The 24,969-nt window shown below is 39.3% G+C and overlaps 1 protein-coding gene across 3 annotated transcripts in view; it reads right to left on the minus strand.

Annotated features, from left to right (window-relative positions):
* Nkain3 (Sodium/potassium transporting ATPase interacting 3) overlaps window positions 1-22,653 on the minus strand; it is a 696,335-nt gene extending 673,682 nt beyond the window's left edge. Inside the window, exon 1 of one of the 3 annotated variants that reach the window (XM_039110792.2) lies at window positions 21,876-22,653. In XM_039110792.2, coding sequence (XP_038966720.1) covers window positions 21,876-21,929 — 54 coding nt within the window. In that variant the 5' untranslated portion in view covers window positions 21,930-22,653. The remainder of the gene's footprint in view (window positions 1-21,875) is intronic. The other 2 variants (NM_001109540.2, XM_063288441.1) reach the window with 2 other exon arrangements.
* Window positions 22,654-24,969: the final 2,316 nt, after the last annotated feature.

The following is a 24,969-nucleotide window of genomic DNA, read 5'->3' on the forward strand; positions in this document are numbered from 1 at the left end:
AGGTATCCATGATGCTGTGGCCACCATCAATGCCAGAACCAAGCCCAAGCCCAATCTGGAGTGCTGCCTTTTGGCAAAACCACAGAGAAGACCATCAGAGAGAATGGCTATATTTCAGATAAATGTGCCCTCAGAACATCTGTAATTTCTGTTATAAGAACATTTAAAATACACACACACACACACACACACACACACACACACACAAATATATTCAAGATGGTGGTGCATCTGCAGGACCAAGGAGCAGCTCATGGGGTAGGTCATCATTTCCTGGAAGGTTCGAGCCAGCATACCAGGACTGCAGCATGGAGCCAGGCACTGGAGCAAATCGTGCTCCTTACCAGGTCAGGTGAACGAATAGGGGACTTTCGCCCAGGGCAGAGTGATGTATAGTGATCTGAAGCTCTGGAGGATCATGGCCCTGGATCAGTCACAAGATCACCCTGACTGTGGGCAAAAAAAGAGTTTCAGTGATAGTCCAGTATTTATTGCACTTTAGAAACCACAAACATTGAACCAAACCAATGATTCATTACAGTGAGTATCTGTATGTAATGTTATTTGAACAAAAAAAGAAAATACTGTGTGACACACTGCATTTTGCAATACCACTTCGATGAACAAGCATGTGATGGCACGGTGGAATAGATATCAAATAGAGAAATGGTACACAGGGCAGAGAGGCAGAACTTGAGACTTGATTGTGGCAGCTGTGGGAGTGTTCCTGTGGCAGTTAGGGAAGCATGTTATTGACAGGTAGGGGGTCCAGGTGGTGTACAGCAGACAGGATTGGCCCCTCAACCCACTGCTCAACCACTTGATGGTCCTGGCTCTGAGCAAGAACAGTATGTCTGAAATGGAGAACCATTCATTTTCTGAATTGTAAATCCTCCAAAGGCCTCAGGGTTCCCCATTGAGGCCCATTATCAGGGTAGCCACGGTAGACCTTGTTTCCTTGTTGATGTCCTATGGGCTCTCATCAAAAACATGTCCATGTCTGCAGCTTGGGCTGCTGTCTGAAGCCACGTTGATATCTGTGATGGCCCACTCTGGGGCCATCTTAGTGTCTGTTGTAAGTGTTGCCACCAGGGACCATGTTGAGGTTCGTGCCGCATACTGCTTCCAGAAACCATGTGGAAGTCCATGATGTGTGCTGCTGTTAGCTGCTATGGGCAAGGAAGCCTCCTTTTCAATGGTATGGATAACTACAGACTCATCATTGATAGTGAAAGACATTGGAGGCGTTTGTGAAAACTCCAGCCCCCCCCCCAAAAAAAAGTCTAGACTGAAAGCAATTAAAAAGAGTTCTTAAAAATGATATAATGATAGACTTGGATGGAGTGTGATTGGGCACATTGTATGAAATTCCCAAACAATCAATAAAGATATTTTGTTGTAAAAGAAAAAAAATTATTTCAACTGTCAAAATTCACTATGCAGAAAAGAGGCACTTAGTCTTCAGGACATGGGCATTCCAGGGCACCCTGTCTTGGCTGTTGTGAAAGGTATAGGATAGAAGTTGCAGTGATCTGAGACACAAGGATTGCTTTATTTCTTGCTGACCTCTGAAGTCCAGTGATGTCTCTTAGTAACACACTGGTGTTTGTCTTAGTGTTTTTCCTGGGATTTTGTTTGTTTGTTTGTTTGTTTTGCTTTTTTTTTTAGTTGTTAGTCTGCTGTGATTTTGTGAGTTCATTGTTTTGTTGTTGCTTTTCCTGCCTTTGATTTGAGAGAGAGATAAAGGGTCTCTGTCTCTGTCTCTGTCTCTCTGTGTGTGTGTGTGTGTGTGTGTGTGTGTGTGTGTGTGTGTAAAGTCAAATATGGATAAATTGGGAATGGGAGAATCAGTAAAAAGTTGGAGAAAGGGAAAGTATATAATCCAAATATAATGTGTGAAAAAATAAAAAAAATATATTAAATGACAAAATATAAAGAAGGAAAAATCACCTCAATTTAGTTACCAATTAAAAAATAAAAATCAGAACTGGCATAATAAACCTTCATGAGTATCCTCGCATGCCTCCATATATTTCTTTCTAACTGTGTAACACCCCTGAGTTTAATTCCTTAGTTTTAACCTGAGAGAAACATACTCTAAACTTGGGCATAACTACATTAAGGCCCTAATAAAGTTATTTTTATTTTTATCATCTGAAAATTTATTAAAAGAAAATGAATGGCAAGCTTAAAATTTAGAAAAATTTTGGAAATATTACCCAATATATTATGTGTTTAAAAATAATTAACATTCATACTATAGTAATAATATAAAATAATTCTCTGTAGCATTTTATTACAAAAATTTAATACCTCAAGTTTTCTTTTATTTGATTAATTATGCTAAATAACTCTTAAAATGTAAATTTTAAAATATCTTCACACTGGTGGTGTAGCATTTGAATATTTTCTTACATATTTTCATAGCATTAGGTTGGCTCTTTATCAACTTGTCTGTAACCTGAAAAAGAGCCTGATGAGTATGTTGTGAAAAAAACAATAAATATTTGGGATTAGAGGGGGAAAGAGAGAGACAGCGACAGAGGAAGGATGAAGTTGAAGTATATCTATGCAAATGGAAGTAATAATCTTGCAACCTGAGAGAAAATAAAAGAGAAAATAAAAATTACATAATTCTTCCCACTTTTAAAACATGAAATGTTATAATGGATTAATTAAAAAGTAATTGGAGTAGAGAAGTCACTCAAGTCCATCAAACATAGGTTTATTTAGAGTAGGCAATAAAAATTAAAACTGGATATTCTGTAAAAAGCATTCTTACATACAGCTTTCTTAGACTAATAAGTTACCCGTTCTCCTTGAATAGTTAGTGGTAGAAGGTCTGGTAGAGGTCAGCATGCCCCAAGCTTCTGGATGCAGAGACACCCATGTCCCAACAGAGGATCTTACCACCAGTTAGATATTTGTACAGTCTCACTACCATCTCATAGATAGGTACCTACGCAAATAGCTGTAGGCTTAGATTTTTCTAAATCCTATTTTAATAAGGGTTCTTAAATGCTTTAACCTGTCATCTAACCCATCACCCACCAGACGTAGTGGAAAGGAAAGGTTAATAGGGCAAAGAAGGATGTGGCCCTGCTTAGAAATGGTTCTTTGGGGGTGATTCCAATCTTCTTTGCCATGAAATCAGAAGTTCCGTTCGTGCAAATCAGCAATGGTCCCTCAATCCACTCTCAAGCACCATTCATGAATCAGTAATGAGAGTTCGATCCAGAAAAAAACAAAAGGCACTACCAATTGGCCTGAGTCTGCACAGAAGTGGCAAGAACTCCTTTGATGCCTTTCTTTCTGAGATGTCAATGAAGAAGACAAGATGGACCCATGCCACAAGGGTGTCAGTGAAGACCAATACCACCAAAGTCCAATGAAGACCAACACCACCAAAGTACAATGAAGACCAGCATCGCCAAGGCCCAATGAAGACCCCCAAAGAGGGGAAAGGAGAGCCAATGTCACAGTGCAATCTACTGTCTCTTGGGTTATACTTATATCCTTTCCAAACATGATGTGTCCTCTCAAGCATCTGCTCCAGCAAAACAACATATGCCCTTTTCCCAGGCAGCTTCCAGAAAAACACCACATGTCTCTTCTCGGCAAAGCATCCCCTCACATGTCTGCTTCAGGAAAACATCTTTTTATAAGACAGATTGCAGAAAAGCATTGCGTGACAAAACTGAATCTCCAAAGAAACCAAAAATCTCCATTTCAAACAGCTTAATGTGGGGAAAGAAGATATATCTAAACAGATTTAAATCTCTTCTTGGCAAAATAATAATTGAACAAACAGAGTATTAAGTGAAAACCTGCATTATATGACCAGTATTGGTTGTGTTCACATGAATACAATGGCAAGACAGATACTTGTCATAGATATCAATCATAGTTTCAAGAAAACATTATGAGTTCTGCTTAATTCTTGTGAGGAAAAAAAATTATCGTTCAAACAATTTTTCCTGGAAAACTTTTCAGAAAAGGATTTTGACATCATATATACATACAAGAATTGTCCAATCAGACCACATTAGCAAGCAACCTTTACAACACACAAAAGAGAAAATGAATCTGGACATTCTTGGGGTAGATTTGAAATTCTAGGTCTGCTTGCCTAGTGTTGTGACCTTGGACAAGACAAGGTGCTAAACTCTTCCCTGTCTTCTTTTACCAGACAGTAAAAAAGAGATAACACTGGCAATGCTTAGTGAAGTCATAGGCAATAGAAATAAAAATGTGAAATGATTATGCGTAGCTGTTGCTAAGTGTCTATATTTACTGAAATATTATGTGAACCTCAGACAGAGTAAATCTTCAGAGAATGTGCAGAACAGCCATTGTCCAGGGGATTTTGCTGACAGAACTCTGTAGTGGCTATGCTCCAAGGACTTGGGTATAATAGTATGGCAGGGATCATGCAGGGCACCAGAAAAGTCTACATCAATCACACAGAGACATTTGGGAAGCATTCTCTTTCCAGATGAAAAAACAGATGAGAGAGATGGGGCTCTTTTGCAGATACTAATTTCTTTTCTGAAGCTGAATATTTCCATATGAAAACATGAGATTAGAACTACTAAAACAGGACAGAAGACCAGAGCAACCCCAGAAAGACCAATGAGATTGCAAACCCTGCCAAGCATCATTGAATTCTAAGCCAATAAGTCTTTCCTTATTGATATTTTTCTGACTTTATTAATGAAGACGTATTGTATTAGATCATGGTCTTAACTGGATATATTTTAAAAATAGGTTGTTTTATAGCCTTTTATTACTCCCCTAATCTTCAGCAATTAAAGAAAAATAGCTATTATATAATGAAATTAAAAAGGATTCTTAAGAGAAATCTATTATTGTCATTCAAATTCTGATGAATACACTTGTAGAAAAAGCTGTGGCCACATTTTGTCATGTATGACTCCTTAATCTTTATCAAAGCTGATGGGGCTCTGTGATGAAGAGTTATATAATTCACTGGGGACTAACCGATATTATCATCTAATCTCACACTTGGTATGTGGAGGTTTACCTCACATGATGCTTCCAATATTACTCCCTGTGTTATCAAGGTTCTCACTAGATTCCAATATGACCCGATTATGAGCAATTGGGATTTATGTGGCCCCCTAATTGTCCTGATTTATGCCCCCTTACTCTCCAAAAGAGTGGCCTTCTCTTTAATGAGACAATATTAACAGGCTGTTTGACCCCTTGTGGATAGTCACTTATGTTATGATGGGAAGAATTGTCATACTAATAATTATTTTGTGTAAGTGTCTCTGTCAGCATATTCAGACAGCATTCCATAAATAAGGTGATCCTCCAGGTGCTGATGGCTCTCAAAAATCCCAATTTGGGACACCTAAGTAAGTGATGAAAACATGGATGGCAGAGATCCATGAGACCACCATGTAGTCTGTTTCTCGTACCTCCTTCATGTGACATTCCTCTGGAGAGATATCTCTTTGAAGGCAGGGAGTCAATGATCCAGGAAGTCAGGACAACCTAAGACAGGCACAGTCCAGTATACTAGGAACTCCAAGGTGGGGTCAACAATGTTGAGGAAATGGCATCTCAACTCCCACTAGACTATCAAAATCTAAAAACAAAGGGGTGGATATGTAGCAGGAAAGTCAGGGCTGCTTGTATGCAAACAACTGGGGCTGTGCAGATGCAAAAGCATCTCTTGCTGGAGGACCTAATTAAGGACTACCTGAGAGACCAAGGATTGCTAGTGCTAACAATGTCAGCCAATCAGATACTGCTGTTTAGTAAAGATGCTTTCTTGGGACCAATGGGGTATGGAAGCAGGGTATTAAAGGAGCTTGTAGCTGTGCTCAGATGAGCTTGCTGTGGCTTTTATCATCTGCTCTTAGAGTCTGTGTCATTGACTCTGTACCAACTCACCCCCAACCCCCAAGGACAGATAGGGTCGAGCAGAGAGTAGTCCAAGGCACGGGCAGAGAGGACCTGTAGAAACCATATCCAAAAGTTAGGCATCGCCCCTGATTTATGGATGACAAGATATATATATATATATATATATATATATATATATATATATATATATGCTTTTTCCCTAAAATAATGGCAAATCACATTGGATCTTTATTTTGCTGGGCATTCTCCTAAATGGTTACTCTTAGGCAGTTATATTTGTAGCCTTTAACCATGAAACAACAGAAAAACAAACAAATCTCCCCAGTACTCCACCAATTAACACAAGTCTCTGGACCACACTTTCAGCAGCTTTTGAACAGGTACTTTGCAATTTTTCTACCTGTCATGTAAAGCATCCTAGTAACACAAAAACTACAATTTGCCATTTATCGATAATTTATGAGATACCTACTGAACAGCTCCTAGATGTGGATTGGAGAATTCTGTAGAGATTATAAAGTAAGGCAGATCCATTAAGACCTGAAAACGGGGTGAAATTAGACTAAAGCCTGAAGTGATGGCTCAGTGGTTAAAAGCCCTTACTGTTCTTACAGAGGACCAGAATCAAATTACCAGCACTTCTGTTAGATGCCTCATTAACACCCTGTAATTATTAGTCTATGGACTAGAATCCCTCAGTGGCCTCCAGGAACACTTGCACACACATGCACAAACCCACAAACAGACCACACACGTGCACACACATACACACACATACACACACAGGCACACACACACACACACACACATTGTGCACACATAAGCTTCAAAACAGGAAACACTAAAGCATACAACAGTATGGCATAAACATATTCATACTAGTGTTATACATTTTCACCCAAAAGAGACAAAACAAGATCATCAGTCATTGCTGATATTTGGCTTAAAAGCAATGAGATTTCAACAAAGTTTTGCTTTTTTAAACAAACAACTAAAATGAGGGGATAAGAAAGTGAGTTTTCTGTATAAGAAAATGTTTTTTCCTGAAAATTTAGTTAAATAACTTGTTCTGTTACAGCAGTTCTAAACCTTATCTCCTAAGGATTTCACTGTGAAAAACAATGTCTACTTTTTGTAGCTCAGAAACTAGAATTACTATGCTTCAGAAAACAATGCAACAGACTGCAAACGTGTGTACTTGGAACATAGGTAATAAAAGATGGAGCTTACTTTCTTCAACTCTGCCTTAGGACCTAAACAGTGATTCTTAAGACGTTTCTAGCATTTTCCAGAGCCAGAATAATTCCTAACCACACTATAAATATGCCTTACTATATGTACAGGTAAACGTGGGCCTCATCCTTTATCAAGAAGACTTCTCTTTACAACAGACGGAGACCATTCCAGCAGAAAGCTGCACCAATCAAAATGCAGAGCTACGAGCCCAGTCCCAAGGGATACATCTCCAATATAAGCCCTGCACCTAGGAGTTGGGGGAACATTATACAAAAGACATAGACTCTAAGAGTCAGAAACTAAGATCATGCTACACTGTGTTTCCTAGGAACATCAGAAAATATACCTGTAGTCTCGTCAGTGTGACTGCCTAAACATGACCTGAACAAGAACAGGCAGGCTATAGGAGGCTTCAACCCTATACAAAGAACTGTAGACAACTTGAATGTTGAGAGTTGGGGAAAATCTTCAGAAAAAAAAAGCACAGTAATTCACTAATTAGTTATACAATATAAAACAAAATCAAATGGTCAGCCTTAACAGCACACATACAGGCAACATTGTATAGACTGAGCATTATGTATTTAAGAGTGTGTGCGTGTGCTTGTGCTTGTGTGTGTGTGTGTGTGTGTGTGTGTGTGTGTGTATGTGTGCATGTGTGTGTATCTCAACATCTAATGAAAACAGAGTCCATGACTTTGAAAGCAAGCAAGGAACGATATATGGGGGGGGGGGGGTTAGGAGAAAAGGAGAGGGGGAAAATAATGTAATCAGATTACAATCCCCAAATAAAACAATTTAAAAAAGTACCAATTTATGAACTCAAATTATATTCCAAACAACTATAGGGGTTTGATAGCGGCTATCTAACCTACAATTTCAATATCATATGTGTTAGTATATAATGATATTTTAAATCACATCAAGAATGTGCCCTTATCTAAAAAGAAACCCTATTTTTTTCAAGTTGAGAAATTCCTATATACTTTATAAAACTCTACAGCTATGCCACTACTCATATAAGTAGTAATTTTAAAATTCTTTTCCATACTAAGTTCCTTTTGCAAATTAATTCCTACATAGAATCCAGTGTCTTCTAAAACACAGTCTTCTTTATTTTTCCTCTTTTTGGGGGTGGGCGTGTGTGTATTTATGTGTGACTATTATGTAAGTATGTGTATATACAAGTGTGTATGCTGTTGCATGGCCCTGTGTGGGTGCACGAACTTTTGCATGAATGCAAATTTGTCTCTGTGTGGAGGAGAACAGAAGAGGTTATCCAGTATCCTCATCTACCAGTTTGTGCCAGGATCTCTCACTGAACCTAACGCTAAGATGGCAGTCAGAAAGTATAGGGTTCTCGTCTATCTGTGCATTACTCAATGCTGAGGTTACAAGTTCTCCCAGAATCTGCTGTCTTTTTCCATCCTTGTTGGGTTCTTCATGCTTTAATAACAAACATTACTTTTACAAAATACAAAAAAATACTATGCATAAGTGTGTGTACATGCGTGTATGTATACCACATTCCTGCTAGTGTTCACAGAGGCTAGAAAAGGGTATCAGATGCCCTGAAACTACTGTTAAAAGTGTTTATGAGCCACTTGTTATGAGTTCTGAGAGCCCTGGTCTTCTACGAAAGCAGCAAGTGCTCTTAAGTGCAAAGCATCCAGAACCTTAACTCACCCGTTTACCGTGCACTGAAACTCTGACTTTTACAGAAAAGTCACAAATGGAATTATGGAGTCCTGACTCTAGGTCTCCTTCTATTTCCCCTCAAATGATCTCAGAGGACACTTGATGGAACTGTAAGATTAAGTAAGATCAGAGTAAGCAGAGAAGAGATGGACCAAGGAAGGGATTCAGAAGAGCTGTCACCCTCTGCAGCAAAGCAAAGCTTTGTCAATCAGTCTGTGGGTTATGGAATTTCCTGAACGCTTCATCCCCAAAGTGGGAGTGACATACTTCCCATATGAATTCACCAACATCCAACATCCAGATACATAAACTCTCAGTATGAACTCCTGAGGTGATGCACGTTGTTACAAGTTGAATTGTTTCACAGTTACATAGTGTATCCATCTCAGGTTCTTGCTGAGAGCATCAGCACAGAGCCCAGTCTCTACCAGTGCTCTGAACAACTGCATCTTCAGGATACATCTTTGCAGAGACTCCAACGCCGAGATGAATACTTAAAATTTTTTAAGTGATTAAAAATGTAACCAGCTTGAATGCATAAATGAAGTATAAAATACATTTAATTTCACATTTGAATGCACTTAATTATTCAAGTTTACCTTAGAAATGTGTACATATCAAAATGTTTGATTTACAATTTGGGGACACTTTTGTGTGAGTATCAATGTTTACTGTACGCTGTCACTAGTAACAACTGATTCTTTTATTTCTTTTTCTCTTTTTCTTTTCCAGGACAAGCAGATCTATCACATTTTATTCTGTAGGTAACCATAGAAATAGCTTCCCAAACTGTCCACAAACTAGACCACACATCTTGTTCAGACAGAAGTATTATCAATTTTGCTTATTCCTGCTATTTTGTAGAAAGGATAATTATAAAGTAGTCACCACAATGAACTTACCAGAAGAGAAAAATCAGTGGAGTTGTAGAATGATGCATGTATCAACTCCAAGCCCCAGGTAGCAATTTTAAGTAATTAGATGGGAGGTAGACAATAGGTGATCACTTACACTCTGAATTAATGCCAGAATCTTTTTCTGTAGTGGCACTTTTTATGCACTCGTTGCATCTGTGACATGCACAGAAAGGTATGGGTTTCTGATGCTACTTTTCTCAAGGAAAATTATCTGTACTGAAAATTACACAGCCTCCTTTCTCAGCCATATGGGCGGGAAAGGACAGATGATGAAACACTGCTCCAGGTGGCCTCTGAGAGCCTCCATTAGAATGTCACACTCAAGGAAATCCACGTGATAAGGGAAATTCAAAGGGAGACAATGCCAGGCTGCTGCCACCTGAGCACAAGGATTCGGGCCATGAATCTTTATGAACAAGTGGACATACAAACCACAGCTGGCAGCTGTAGGACAAGAATGAGTATATCAAGATTCAACATAGGCACCTGTGTCTGCATGCCTCTCTGCAGGAAGAAACTATGCAGAGAGCAGCAGGGCAGACAGAGCTAAACATGGTACAAATATAACTTCAATTGTGCCTTCTTATCCCTCTGTCTGAATAGTCCTACAGCACACAGAGGAATCAATACTTACCAGCTGTCAAACCTTGGGGATGACTAAGGAAGCTTGGAAACCCTGTTAGTAAACTGCAAATGGGTCCTAGTTCCTCTAGTTACCCTTCTCCTGTTACTCCTCCTCATTCTCCCTGCTTCTAAGGAAAGGATTTAAGTGTATTATTTAATGTTTCACCAAAAACCAGTTGAAAAACTAAAACAAATAAACAAAAAGAAACAAGAGTAACTCTGGCAAAATTTGCTTAGCAACTCATAACATGGGACAGTGATTTGAGGGGTGAAGGAAACAGATTGAAGCAAAGGGTGGAGGGAGATATTTTTCATTCATATTCTGAAACATTTGCTTTCAATTCTAATAATTCACCATTTAGCCTTCATGTCTGAGTTTCTTCATTCTCCTTCTCAACTACAGGTGTTTCCAAAAATAACTTTTCTAAGTTTGACTGAATATTTCAAAATACTTAAATGTAAGAAATAGAAAGTCACTCCTCCTTTGAAAATGCATTGCTAATTGCTATATAGGTCTCTGGCAAATTTGCGATCCTATGTTAACTGCTTAAATACAATATTGCTGATTCATCTTTTGTCTGGGGTTCATTACTGTTCAGATCATCATAGCTAGGGTGTTCATATAAAATACTACCACTAACTATATTGGAGTTTATATGTGGGTGTATAATGGAATGCAGCCCCAAAGACCATTCCTGAATGATAAGGCACAGAAACCAGGAACCCTAAATATCAAGGACATCTACAAATGTTCAGTGGCTGTATTCCTTAGGGATGCAAATGAAGCATATTAAATCTGTCCTACTTTACTGCTCTCTTTCCACTCATATTTAGTTCACCAACAATCTATTTCTAAAGTTAACCTGTTTCAATTATCATATGCCTACTCATGAACATTGATATCATATTCAAATCTGCTCTCTGCTTACTGAATTGCTGGTTCGATGGTTTTTTTAGACCACCCACCCCAAAGGTAGCTTTGGAGTATGTGGTACACATCCGTTGACCATTCCTCAGGTATTCTTTGGCCTATAGAGAAAGATTCTTATTGTCTTTCCTTTTATTCATGTTAGGGAAAGCAACTGGTTACTCCATATCTAAATTCTGATCACTTTTTAATTAAAAATGATGCCAAAGAACAAAGAAATGAAGTTCTATTTATAAAACACTCCTCTAAGAGCACTTAACTTTTCATGAGAAATAGTAACTAATTTTTTTACTTTTTATATGGATTCTGTAATCAATTTTGTTTGTGATAATTGGAAATTAAAGGTGCAAAATTTATATATCTGAAATGCCTCGGCCTGGTCTTCCATATAAGCAAATGACTTAGATATATTGAACTAAATTATCCTGAAGTGAAATTCTTGCAGATCTGTTTTCAGATGCCAAGACAGTTTATCTCCATTACAGAAAAATATACTAAGAAAAATCAAAACTCTACAACTTGGGTGGTTCTGGAAGAAAAAAAAAACTATCAAATCATATAATATTCCTTACACTAAAATCCCTGAAACATCTGCCTTCTGAGATAATCTCCATTAGTAGTGAAGGAGTTAAAAATAACATATAAAGACACTCCTAGTCTAGCCAAACAAACACATGAATAATACATGACCAAGGATGTTCCTATGATGGAGGGTCTCTGAAATGTTATAAAACATTAAGTCTCCTACTTGTGAAATGATTCAACAAGGCTCACATGGGAAGCATCCCTGAGGACAGCTCCATCTGCACACTTCCAACCACAGCTCTCTGTGAGATGAAAAGGCTGTTAGGGGATCTTGGCAGGCCCTTAATGGTTCCAAGCCTTCATCTAATGCTTTTCTCTAAGAGGGCCTGAATTTAAGCCATCCATTCAATACTGTGGTTACAGCATTCGAATCTTTAGTATGTGAGCTATCCAAGGTTAAGAAAGAGTTTCTTGTCAGACAGCAAAAAAGGATTAGTGACTGAAACTCTTAGGAAGAGAGAAGACACCGTGAGTACAGGTCCCAGTGGAAAATGGGTTATATTGGGCAGCAAGAAAGCTTGCCAGAAGTGGTTCATCTGTTAGAGAAAATGGAGCATGCAAAAAGGGGAGAGTTCTTGATCTGCAGATAGCTTGTATTTCCTCAGTCTTTTGTTTTGAAAGCAATAGGGTATGTCCTGAGGTACCCTAAAATTAGATATCACTAATGAGAAAAGCTACATTCTACTGAAATCACAAACAAAACAAAAGTTGTTTCTAAGAGCTCAGTATTTCTACTTGGGACAAAAGTAGCCTGCATCACACTTTAAAAGTCAACTTTCATGTGAGGAAATAGCTTGCTCAAAAATTATACTTTGTAACATCTTTGGAATGAACCATTTATTTTAATGTAGACATAACACTCCACAGAGTTCTATTTCTACATTTCTATGTGTTATGATATACCTCAACACATTATATGTCTAAATGCACTAGAAATATACAAATAGGAAACTATATTACTTCAATACACTCCCTAATTTTCTCACATTCTGTTTTTTCTATCTATCAATAATAATATAATAATGCTTGTCTCATGAAGACATCTCAAAGAATGAAGCAAAGAAATTTTGGGTGCCCCTGGATTTTGGATCATGTTATCTCAATGACCTCTTTTAAAAATATTGATGAATACTACGTACTAAATACCTTTCAGTGTATGCTTAAATAACTATTCTTCTTGCAGTCTCCTATAAAGTTGAACATTTACTACTTAATGTGGAATCAATGGAACGTAGAAATTCATTTGAGCCTTAAAAGCCAGATGTGGTGTAAAAAGACATTTGAATCCTTTTGATGTTGATTCTTTGACATCCTCATTGGAAGACCTAATTAGGGCCAATAATGCAAGCAGTTCCCTATATATTGGAGATAGTCCCTGCTCATGGGAGCCAGTCAATACAAAATAAGTAGAGATGAGTTTCCCATGGGGAAGCAGTCTTGTTGTAGGTAGTTGCTTAGGAAGGAAACCTATAGCCATTGTCAATTGCTGACTTACGTAGAGAACTGTAACATGTATAAACACTTTATAGAAACCAGACAATGACTTACACAGAAGGAGTCATTACTTCACATTTCTTAAAAAAAAGTTTGTCCATATTCTTGGATAATTTTATAGATTCACTCAAAATGTAATGCACATATTTATATTACACATTATATTTTCCCTCTTTGAATAGGTTAATAATTAATTAATTATATGAAGAATTACTTAAAGGCTCCTTACTCAGTAACTACTCATAGAAAACTGGCCTTCTGATGAAAGACTTTGCCTGGTGGTGTGTTAGTAAATGTTTAATAACTGGCTCTAGATGACAGCAGGGCAGCCTGAACTGTGACATTTGTATACTTATATATGAAAATACTTCTTCCACGATAGAACTTTTGCTGCCAATATGATGTCACTAGATGTAAAAGTTAGACAAAATGTTCTGCAATCTGCACACTCCTATGTAAAAGCCCTACCCATCAGTACGGTAAATATAAAACAATGCCTAGATGATAAATATATTGACTTCTGAATATGCATTACTTTTATTTCTAAACAGTTTATTTATATCTCCTATGATTAACTTTTTTAATAAAATTGTATTTAACAAGTAGCTTATAAAATTTCTAAAACCTTCATTGTAAACTCTTCCCAGATACGACAAGCTGGCTTTAGTGTACAATTGCCTTAGCTCACATTTGGACAAATAGAAAAAAAGCTAACATGGAGAGGAAAGCATAGCAATTTGGAGAAGGATGTTTGGAAAAGAGAGTCCAATGCTAGAAAGGCGTGTGGATTTCTATGTTGTAACTAAAGACAAATGCAAAATAGGTTTCTTCTTATAAACTACAATTTGAAAGATTTCCTTCATGAGGTATTTAGGTTTAAAAAGCTTGGTTTAGTGATGCATATCTGCATTTCCACTACTTATGAGGCAGAGGGATAATCAAGTTTTGCAGCCATCCTAGACTTCATAGCAAGATTATATCTACAATTGCATATATATATATATATATATATGAGAAATGCACAGAGAGACAGACAGACAGACAGTAAACATTTGAAGGAGAATAGTCACTAATGAGAATTTTGTATTTCACAACATCTTAAGATCATTTCATATGAAGGTACTTATTAGTGGAAGAAACAACTCAAGGACAATGCTTTTATTTTGGTACCTTGATTAACTGATTTTAGGCTTAGCATATGACTTCCTACTTACAAATATTTATTATTCTACATACTGATCAATACCAAAATATAAAGACATCACTTCTTACTGGAAAACAGAGAAGCTGTCAGCATTATATATGCCTTAACATAAGCTGGTTAGGCTCAATTTTCTTACAAGAAGATAACTGCTACAATCTAGTTTCCTTTTGATCTTGCTCTGAGATCTGTTACTAATAAGGAGACTGAGGGTCTGCCTGAAGCATTCAGAATGCCAAGTCTGGGGGAAAGAGTAGGTTGAAGGTACCCAAAATTTAATTCCACTTAATGATTTAAATATATACCATTAGTCATGGGAAACATTTTTAAGGAAGGAAAAATTCATTGAGGAACACATGTAAAATATTTAGCCCAAGCCATCTATCTAATTATGCAATAGTATCCATTGCCAACCACTATACTTGCCAATCCCTATGTCTCCAGTTCTGAGTCTCATTTGCCACTCCCTATAGGTAAGTATTTCTTCTCCAAATGGACAGCTTTTGGTGTTCTTGCTGTATCAAGGTTGACATATTTCTCAACCCATCTCACTATGTCTAACTATATTTATTCTTTTTTTATTGGATATTTTTATTTACATTTCAAATGTTATCCCCTTTCCTGGTTTCCGGGCCATAAACCCCTTATCCCATGCCCCTCCCCCTTCTTCTATGAGAGTGATTCCCCCCAAACCTCCCACCCCTTCCTACCATGCCCCGCCCTGACATTCCCCTACACTGGGGGGGCCAGCCTCAGCGAGACCGGGGGCTTCTCTTCCCATTGGTGCCCAACTGGTCCATCTCTGCTACATATGCAGCTATATGGATGTATTTCAACCTTAGAACCCTGAAATTCAAGGGAAGAGACAGGAATAGAACACAGGTGGGTTATAAGATGCTGAAACGGAAGCGAAAGGCCCTGGGTTCGGTCCCCAACTCCAAAAACAAAAACAAAAACAAAACAAAAAAAAAAAAAAAAACAAAGATGCTGAAACTTGTCCCTATGAAACAAGGTGTGCACATTTATGTAAGTGAAAAAATTATTCTTTATTGCTAGGTTATCTAAGGCAACTGGTATGTTAAACAGAAAGGTTATGATCTTTTGATGGGATTATGCTGACATCACTTTAGTATTAATAAGAATAAGCAACCACATAGAAGACAAATGCAATGTGTCCATGGGCAGGGCAGGGAAGCTATACAAAGGATTTGGGAAGAGAAAAATCATAAAATCAATTTAAACCAAAAGAATAAGAGGTATTAATCAATGAAATAAAACTTGTAATCAGTAGGTGGAGCTTGTTAAAGAAAAGATCTGACAATATATATCTGTTTGTCAGGAGGCTTTCACTATGAAATGTTCAGAATTTTCTGATAAGTGCTCATCAGGAAGATATATGTGAATTAATCTCAGTCAGGCTGGTACCATGCAGGCCTTGGTTTGAGACAGAGGCTGTAGTTAATGACATGTACAAAGTGTTTAAATATTGAGAACCCCAATTTTGAATGTGTGAAATGTTTATGCTAATTCAGTTGTTTGAAATCCTCCCCATCCTGTACCTACGTCAAAATATCAAATTTTTCACCCACATTGTTTAAAAGTACTATTTGACAATTAAAAATAATAGTAAAATAAGGACTTCACTTTGCAAAGCAAAACTAAGAACATTCCTCAGCTTCATATAAAGGGTCCAAACCACCCTAGTGAATACTGGAGGAAAATCTGGAGAGTATTAACATCAAGTAAAACTTTAAGCTGTGTATTATGAAACCTGAAGACAATTACTGAAAGAGAGAGACACAGACATGGGAAGGGAAAGCTCATACCCACCACAACGGCAGTCCTGCCATGTAATAAACCATCAATGGTTGACGTGTCTTCTATTTGGGCTCCTTCCTAATGAATATAGCTTAAATGGAATAGCTCAGACTACACACAGAAAGCACATTAAGCTGTGTGCCATGTGTCTCAGTAATAAACCTGTCCAGAAAGGAAACACAACACTCTAGGAGCCCTACAGACAGACTCCATTGCTTGATATTCAGTAAACCTCCACGGGAGAGTGAGTGAAAAGTTTAGAGTTTAGAAACTCCACGGGGACAGTGCACTCAGCGTTGGGGAGTCAGCCTACGAGACCCAGCTCCTCTCTGTTTAACTTCAGAAGTAAAGCATCTGCTAAGCAGTCTTGAGGAAAGTCCAGTCTTTCCCAGTTCTTCCAACCCAGAGGACTTACCTACTTTGAATGACAGTCCATCAAAATCCTTGTGCAACTCATAATATTCAATCAGATTGCCCTTCCTAGATCTCCTGTATGACCCTGACATCAAGGTCCAACCACCCTTATGAGGGAAGCACTTGGGACAACTCACCAAGCCCAACTCTTCACAACCAGCAAGTTTTAAAAAACATAAAGTTCACACAGACCAAAAGTAAAGGAGCAAATGTCCAGCAGAGTTAAGGGCCCACAAGACTGGCAGGAAGCACTACGCTTCTTTCTAACTCCTGCTGGATTGTCTGCAGTTTGTGCATGTGCTAGCCTTAGGCGGCTCACTGTCCTCCCATCCCAGTGACATTATCTGTGACCTTCATCTTCCTCTGTGTTTACAAGTCTTTTTTTGTGCAAATTTTTCATAGTTCTGTTCCTCTAGAGAACCCTGACTAAACAGGTCTCATTACATGTATAAAATGTATAATTTTGACCATATTCAGGCCACTATTTTCTATCCTCTCTTGAACCCCCTCAGTCCTGCTGCTCTTTTTCTCTTCCCAACCCCCCCTTCTACTTTCGAGTATTTCCTGTGGCCCCATATTTTTAACATCACAGTTCATTCTTCTGTAGTTGATATGTAGGTCCTCTCAGCCTTGACTAATGAAAGGTGATTTCTACACAATCCTGAAGCCTCATTACCAGCCATAAATTAATTTTCCTAACCTTTTAGAAGAATAAGATGAACCACAATATTGACATAAAGACAATAAAAATTAAGAATTACATTGCAGGATGAAAGTAACGGCCCAGCAGTTAAGAGCATGGACTATTATTCCAGAGGACCAGTAGTCAATTCCCAGCACCCCTGTGGCAGCTCAGAATCATCTGTAACTCCAGTTTCAGGGAAATGTTCACCTCAGTAGACATTATATACACCCGATGCACAGACATACACCAGGCATCTTCAAAAGGAAATTTTTCTGCACAGGTAAAAAAAAAAAAGAGCTATTTAAATTAAAACCATGTGAAAGCAAAATTATCATTAGATCTATTTTATAAAAAAATGAGTTTCCATACTGGCTGTCCAACACTTTTTCGAGATAAGCAGTGCATTGCACAGGACTTAATTCAAAACTCACACAGATATATCACCACCAATCATGCACATTTTATTTGGGCTTTTGAATGTCTCAGGTGCTCTGCTCACAAGAAAGTAAGAAGGTGGAATAGGAAGGCTTGAAGCTTTTCTTTCACTGTCTGTCAGCAAATAAATGCAATATTCTTTAACTGGGGAGGATATTCTCCAAAATAAAACATACAGCCCATCCATATGTTAATAGTTGCTTATTTAGGTACACCTCCTGGGGTTTCTGTGACTATAAACATGCCATCGTAGTTTTGACTTTTAATGGGCTGATTACTAGCTCTGACAGTAAATACAGCTCTCATCATAAAAGAATATAAAATGTAATAACTTCTCTGAATAATGACGTGGTGACAAGTTTCATCGAACATGCCTTAGAGTCTAATGGCTATGATAGTGGACGATGTCTAATACTTTGTAGGAACCGTGCCTGCCATACTGTGTTCAACACTTTCCTGAGGCAACTCAGAGAAAATGCTTCTGAAATGCCATGTGGAGGTAATGGCAGAATTTAATAAGCACATTTAAGGTTCATTTAAATATGGTGACTAAAGCTGATTTAGCAAACGCATGCTGGAGTGTTCTTTTTAGCTCTGGACTCAACACACCTGATAACAGAATACTTGGTAGTAAGTATACAGACACACAGCACCAAGAGTGTCCTCAGAGAAGATGCATTTAAATGTTTTTGTCGGTGTTGTTGTTGACTTGAGACATGGGTGGAATCGTAGCCAATCGCCTTTCCTAGGAAGAATCACTTCACAAAGTTTTCTGTGCTCCTGTTTTTATTCTTTACACTTTCTCCTTCATCCATGGTCTGGCAGAGTCGGGGCATAAACAAAAACTATGTGAAAGCACATACGTTTGCATGGAGAAAAGGAAGTAATAATGGAAAATAGCCACAGAAGCAGAAAGAAGATAGAGGACAGATTGTGCAAATCGGTATTCATCACCTAAAAAATGGCAAGTTCATGCGTTTTCACTCTGGAAAGAATGAAGGTCATGTGCAAAGGAATTAGATCACTGAACCCCTTCTACTTCTTTGTTTTTTAGGAGGAGCTCCTGGGTGGTCTAAATAGTGGTCTGTAGATAACTCTTTATTGTTACTATGTGAATTCCTTGCACAAAGTCTGAGTAGCAAAGAGCACCCCTTCTTCATAGCAGCTCTTGTTAAGGTTTCATAACCCTCACTTCCAAGAGTTCACAGAGTAGACAAAATCAGAAGAAAATGAAAGAGGGGAGCTGTTTTCAGTGGGAAATGCACCAAACCTCTCTCTCAGAAGCTGGAGTCCTTGCACTTAGCATGCTGGAAAAGGCTTATATAGGCTCAGAGGGTTTACTTCTTTAATGTTCATGATTTCTGTGAGCTGGTTATCAAACATAACCATTATTGTAAACTGAATATATAAGTTTAAATAAATTACACTCAAAACCTAAGTACTAAAATATCTAAAGTTTGCCTCTTAATCATTTTACTACTTTCCTGTTTAACTGTGCTTTTGAAGTTGTTTAGGCCTCTTACTTCAGTAAACAAATTTCAGTGATGCATACTAGAACTTCAAGTATGTATTGTATGTAGCGTCTACTTTGTCAAAGGAAATTCATAAAGAACCTTTTAGGGCCTGAAAATTATTAGACAGTTCAGAAAAAAAAATTCTGGTCTTAGCAATGATGAAATTCCAGTTTTGTTTCAGTGTCTTCTTTCCCCCTTAAATCAAATAAAAACATCAAGCAGTATCTACATCAAAACTATAAAGACAAGAGCTTGTCAAACTCAACATAAGAAATATGCCAGAAGTAAGTTATAGTAAGAATTATTGTGTTTTTTTTTTCAGGGCAGTACTCTTCTTTATATAAACTACACTATCACATACTGATGTAATAATGTGGCAGACAAGTAGGCTGGCTAGTTTTTCTTGTCAACTCAACACAAGTTGGAGTCATTTCAGAAGAGAGAACCCTTAGTTGAGTAAACACCCCAGCCAGATTGTCCGGTGTGCAAGCCTGTAGTACACACTCTTAATTACTGATTGATGTGAGATGGTCCAGCTCAGTGAGGTGCTGGCGGGGGGGTAACACCTCTGGACTGGTTGTTCTGGGCTTATATAAGAAAGCAGGTTGAGAAAACCATGGAGAAACCCAGGAAGCATCACTTCCCAGGTGTCTGTGTCAGCTTCTGCTTCCAATTTCCTGTGGTGAGTTCCCACCCTGATGTTGATGATGGACTATGTTATGGGTTTGGGTCTTAGTGTCTTAGCATAGAGATGGAAACCCTTACCTAGACAACACATACACTTTTCTTTGTTTAAAATCCAGCTATGAAATTCATGTGATCATGTTACTGCCTCTACCATACTGCAACTTAATTTTGGGGATGGGGGAAGCAAAAAACTTCAGAGTTCCTCATAGGCAAATTGGTGAAATGGGTGAATTGAGTCATGGCTGTATCGATAAATGTATATGAAACCCTTATGTGTTATGTGAATATAACACTAAAATTATGCCTTTATGGTTCACACAATCCATTGTGTGTTCAAGCAGCCTGAGAAAAACAAGGGTTGTCTGAATTTATTCCGTTTTTTTTTTAATTTAAAAACCAAGTTTATTTTTTAAAAATCACCGCGTAAGTTATCTTTTGAGGGCTTTTCCCAAAGTAAAAATAAAAAATCATACTCATGTAAAAGTTTTAAATTATGTATTTCAAGAGAATACAGTGTATAATAGGCTAATAGCCTTCTGGATTTATCTGTTGTGAGAGGATGATTGCAGAAGAATGAGCACATATACAGTGAAGCTTTGGTGTGGGGGTTGGGAGGTGGCGCGGGGGGGGGTGGGATAAGGGGCTGGAAAAGTAAAAATGTTTCAAAACCTCCAGTGAACAAGGACTTACTACTGAGCACCATTATTACTTCTCTCCGTTAACGAGCCCTGCAAGAGCTATCACCATTTAAAATTCACTGAAAGCCTTGTCAAAATACACCACTCACACCTTTGTGGTTTGTGACAAAACAAATGAATGCTTCAAAGAAAGGAAGCGCCTACAAGATTAGGTCCCTGAACTGAGGGGTGGGGGTGGGGTGGGGGGAAGACTGACTCCCACTCACAAAACTCTGGCACAGGAGATTGCAGCCTTGACTTCTACTGACCATGAAACAGACCACAGAGTCAATCGTGATAACAAAAGGACCCAGAGCATTTGCGTAGACTCAGAAAGGTCTTTTATCTTTCCGCCCTGGTTTCCAACTTCTGATTCCACTCACTCCCTGGGCAAGGGGCCAAGCCAAACAGAAGTCCTGTTTGCTCCTTTGCTCTGTTCACTCCGCAAAGACAGCTGTCAGTCCGCCGCATCCTAAACATGCAACATTTTAAGAAATTCAAAAGGCAGAAGCTGAACTTGTGGTGCCCAAGCAGAGCCACGCGTTCCTGGAGTACTCAACTCCTCTACCGTCGCTTTCCAGATGCTGAAAGTAAGAACTACCAGAAAGGAGAGGTTGCAGCTCTCTCAGAAGCTGACTTCCCCCAAGTACCTACTAACCAAACAACAACCTGTCTCCAGAAAACCATCCAGATAACAGCTAGGAGCCCAGGCATAACTTAAGCAGAATTGCAGAGGGTGCACACACCAGGTGTCCAACAGAGGGGCGGGGAAATCGCTCTCTCTTGGTGCGCGATCCCAGCTGCCCCGGTCCGCGTGGCGACGCCGGGTGGGGGCGCAGTGAAACCTAACGCGTGGGACCAGAAGTGAGACCGCGCCCTCCTGCGGGCAAGAGCTACCAGGCGGGAGGCACAGACATCCTGGAAGGGACAGAGAGGGTGGGGAATCCCTCCGATGCGCTCCGCCAGCTCACGGGTCCTTAGCCCGGAGCTTCTGATCCAGGGACGGAGCCCTACTAGCCAGTCCGAAATGCAGACTGGTTCCAGACCCGGACGCACTGGGCACTTACCAGCTGCAGTGCGCAGAGACAGACCAGCGAGCAGCGCCCGGTGCAGCAGCCCATGGTGCGGCCAGTGTCCCAGCAGCGCCTCTTGAGAGAGATCTGGGAGCTCAGGCTGTATCCTGCGACTTCAGAGCTGCCCGCGCTGCTCGCTCTCCTACTGGGCTCAGGCTCCGGACCCCGCAGCCAGCTTTCCGTTTTCGGACCGGGGCTCGCCGCCGCCTTTGTTAATCTGCTTGCAGGGCGGGCGGAGGTCAGTGCGGCGCGCCCGTGCAGTGCGTCTGCCGGGGGTCCTTACCTCCTAGCGCGAGGGTCGGCTTCTTGAGGAGGGGGAGCCGGGCGGAGGGCGGGGGATGGAAGAGGCTACAGCTGGTGAGTGGGTGAATGTCTTTTAGGGGAGGGGAGTGTGCAGGAGGTGGGCGTCTGGAAAGTGCGGTGGGCTGTCTAGGTCGGTGTGTGAGCGTGTGTGCTCACGCGAGTGTGTGTGTGTGTGTGTGTGTGTGTGTGTGTGTGTGTGTGTGTGTGTGTGTGTGTGTTGGGAGGGGATGAATGAAAGAGAGCGCCTCTGGGGAGGATCTTCTTGTCTTGTTAGGAGTCTGGGGAAAGAGAAAGCGACTGTGAGAGGATGAGAATGAATGTGAATGAGCTTGAATCTGGGAGGCCCCCAGGGATTTGAATCCCAGGATCATAGAGGAATTGTGGAGTCATAAGCTGTAGATTTCCCTTCCGGATGTGAGGAGTGGGTTGAAGCGACTGCAAAACCTGGAGCTAGGTTTACCCCAAGCTGCCCTGGGGAGGTACATGCTCTGTTTGGTGTATGGGGAGGAAGGGCCCAGAGACTTAAAGCTCAAAGTGAAAGCGCTCTAGATAATGAATGACCAAGGTGAGGGCAGTGGTCTGTGCCACTGACACGGCACTACGAGATGGTTCAATCAATAATGGTCTCAACCCAAAATTCTGGGTCCCAGGTCGGGATCACAATTTTTTTTTCCCGCGCCAGGCGCCCCTGCTGGAATCTTCTAGGAAAAGTTGCCTAGGGTCGCAGCAGACCAAAATGTTCCCCTGAGACACTGCCCAAACTGACTTAAGGCTCTAATTTGGAGTGCCCTGGGAGTCCTCATAGAGACACCCACAAGGAAAAGACGGGGGGGGGTGCTTTTAGTAATAATGAGGTATTTCTAGAATAAACACAAATAGGAAGTTGGGCAGCGAAAAACTGAGAGAAGTCTCTCCATGAATTCTAAAGAAACGGAATCTCCTGCCAAGAACAGAGAAGAGTTCAGGAGTTCTGTAGCTAAATCACTCCTCAAGAATCAGGAATAAATCCTTGACCAATCACGCCCAAAGGTTGGAAACAGTTTTTAACCTATTGCTGCTCTCGAAGTGGTAGATTCTTGGTTTATAGGTTAAGAAAAAGTGAAGGCTAGATCCTGTGTCTTGTGCCTTTTATTTTAGCACTCTGGAGGCATAAGTAGACTGATCTCTCTGAGTTCAAGGCTAGCCTGGTCTATAAAGACAGAAAAGGTGAGGGAGCTTTGTGCTCAACCCATTCAGACTTCAAAGGTATTTAGGCTTTTATTTTTCTTGCAATTATATGTCCAGTTCTTTGAAATTTCTACAGCATACATTTTTTCTAATTTGGACATTGTTCCAAAGAAAAATCTACTCATGGTATCTCTGAAATTATACTAAGTACAAAAGAGTTTCTCAAATGGCTGTCAAAGAGAAAGTAAAAAAAATTTCATTCTTGAAAATTCTGTTCATTCATTTGAGAAGGTGCAAGAGTAGTCAGAAGTATTTTTATTTTGTTAGCCTAACTTTAAGACATCGATGATTAAGGACTATGAGAAAGTACTAGTTTTATACACTTAAAATACATTCATGGCCATCGCTGATGAATGAAAGCCATAAAACAATATAGACAATGACAGTTTCTTTTTCCAGATCTTTCCTTGTAGTCTTAGTCATTGACCCCTCTAAGTAGCTGAAGTAGAACACAGGAAAGTGTATGTCTTCCACAATCTATAGCAAGTGCTTTATGTCCTGAAGTTGTGATGAACAATGGTAATAAAACCAGTGTTCCTTCTGTCCAGGTCATCTGAGATTTGCCACAATATATTTTATTTGTGATTTAATTCATTGATTTAGGAAGCACTGTACAACAATTAAACATACACCAGTGCTTGTGAAATTCCAGGACCACTATGCACGTTCATTCCATTGACCCCCACAACAATCCCACTGAAGTCAGCTCATGGACAGCAGTAGGTTCAGGTACGGAGAGTTTTCTAATGACCACAGGGAGACACAAGAATGCAAAGTTGGTCAATATGACTTGAAAACCTCAGGGTTTCAGTCATGTGGCTGTCACTAAAACTTAGGGCAGAACAGCACTTATATACAATGTGGGGAAAGTCCTCTCTTAAAAACAAAGCAACTGTACTAACAAGTCTGGAGGTTGTATGACACTTTAGTTCTTACTCCTTGAATCCTTTATTCTTTTCTTCTAAATGGTACTAGAAATCCCTAGCTGAGGACATAGCAGTTATCACATGTATATGTGTATGTGTATGTGTATGGGTATGGGTATATACAAAGGTTTTCCTTGTTGTTCATTTGTTTCTTTGTTTTTTTTCTCTTATCTCATTTTTTTTAAATACTCCTTTAAGAAACTCTTAATTCTTTCTCCCATACTACTATGACCTTTGCAAGTAAGAAAGCATAAGAGAGGAAGAACAGCACACAAACAGCCAGACCTGAAAGTGGAGATTTCTGTATTTCTTAATTGAGTTACAGTTATTTGAGAATCTCCGGACCCAAGGCATTTGGGAATATTTTCATGAACATAACAAGATACTTAAAGGATGGGACTCAAGTCTAAGTATGAGGTTCTGCTATCTTTCACATACATCTTAGACATATAGTCTCCAGGCAATTTTTAAATGTGCTCAAGCTTTGACTACAACAGAAAATCAGGTGTGGGTTGTCATACTTGTAATATCATTTTGACTCTCCAATTTCTCAGAATAAGAGTATTTAATTTGAGACACTGTTTTCCTGTTCATCCTTAAATAAAGATACAATTCTAAAGTTTCTGTTCAAC

Source organism: Rattus norvegicus, chromosome 5, assembly GCF_036323735.1.
Source record: "Rattus norvegicus strain BN/NHsdMcwi chromosome 5, GRCr8, whole genome shotgun sequence".
Classification (NCBI taxonomy): domain Eukaryota; kingdom Metazoa; phylum Chordata; class Mammalia; order Rodentia; family Muridae; genus Rattus; species Rattus norvegicus.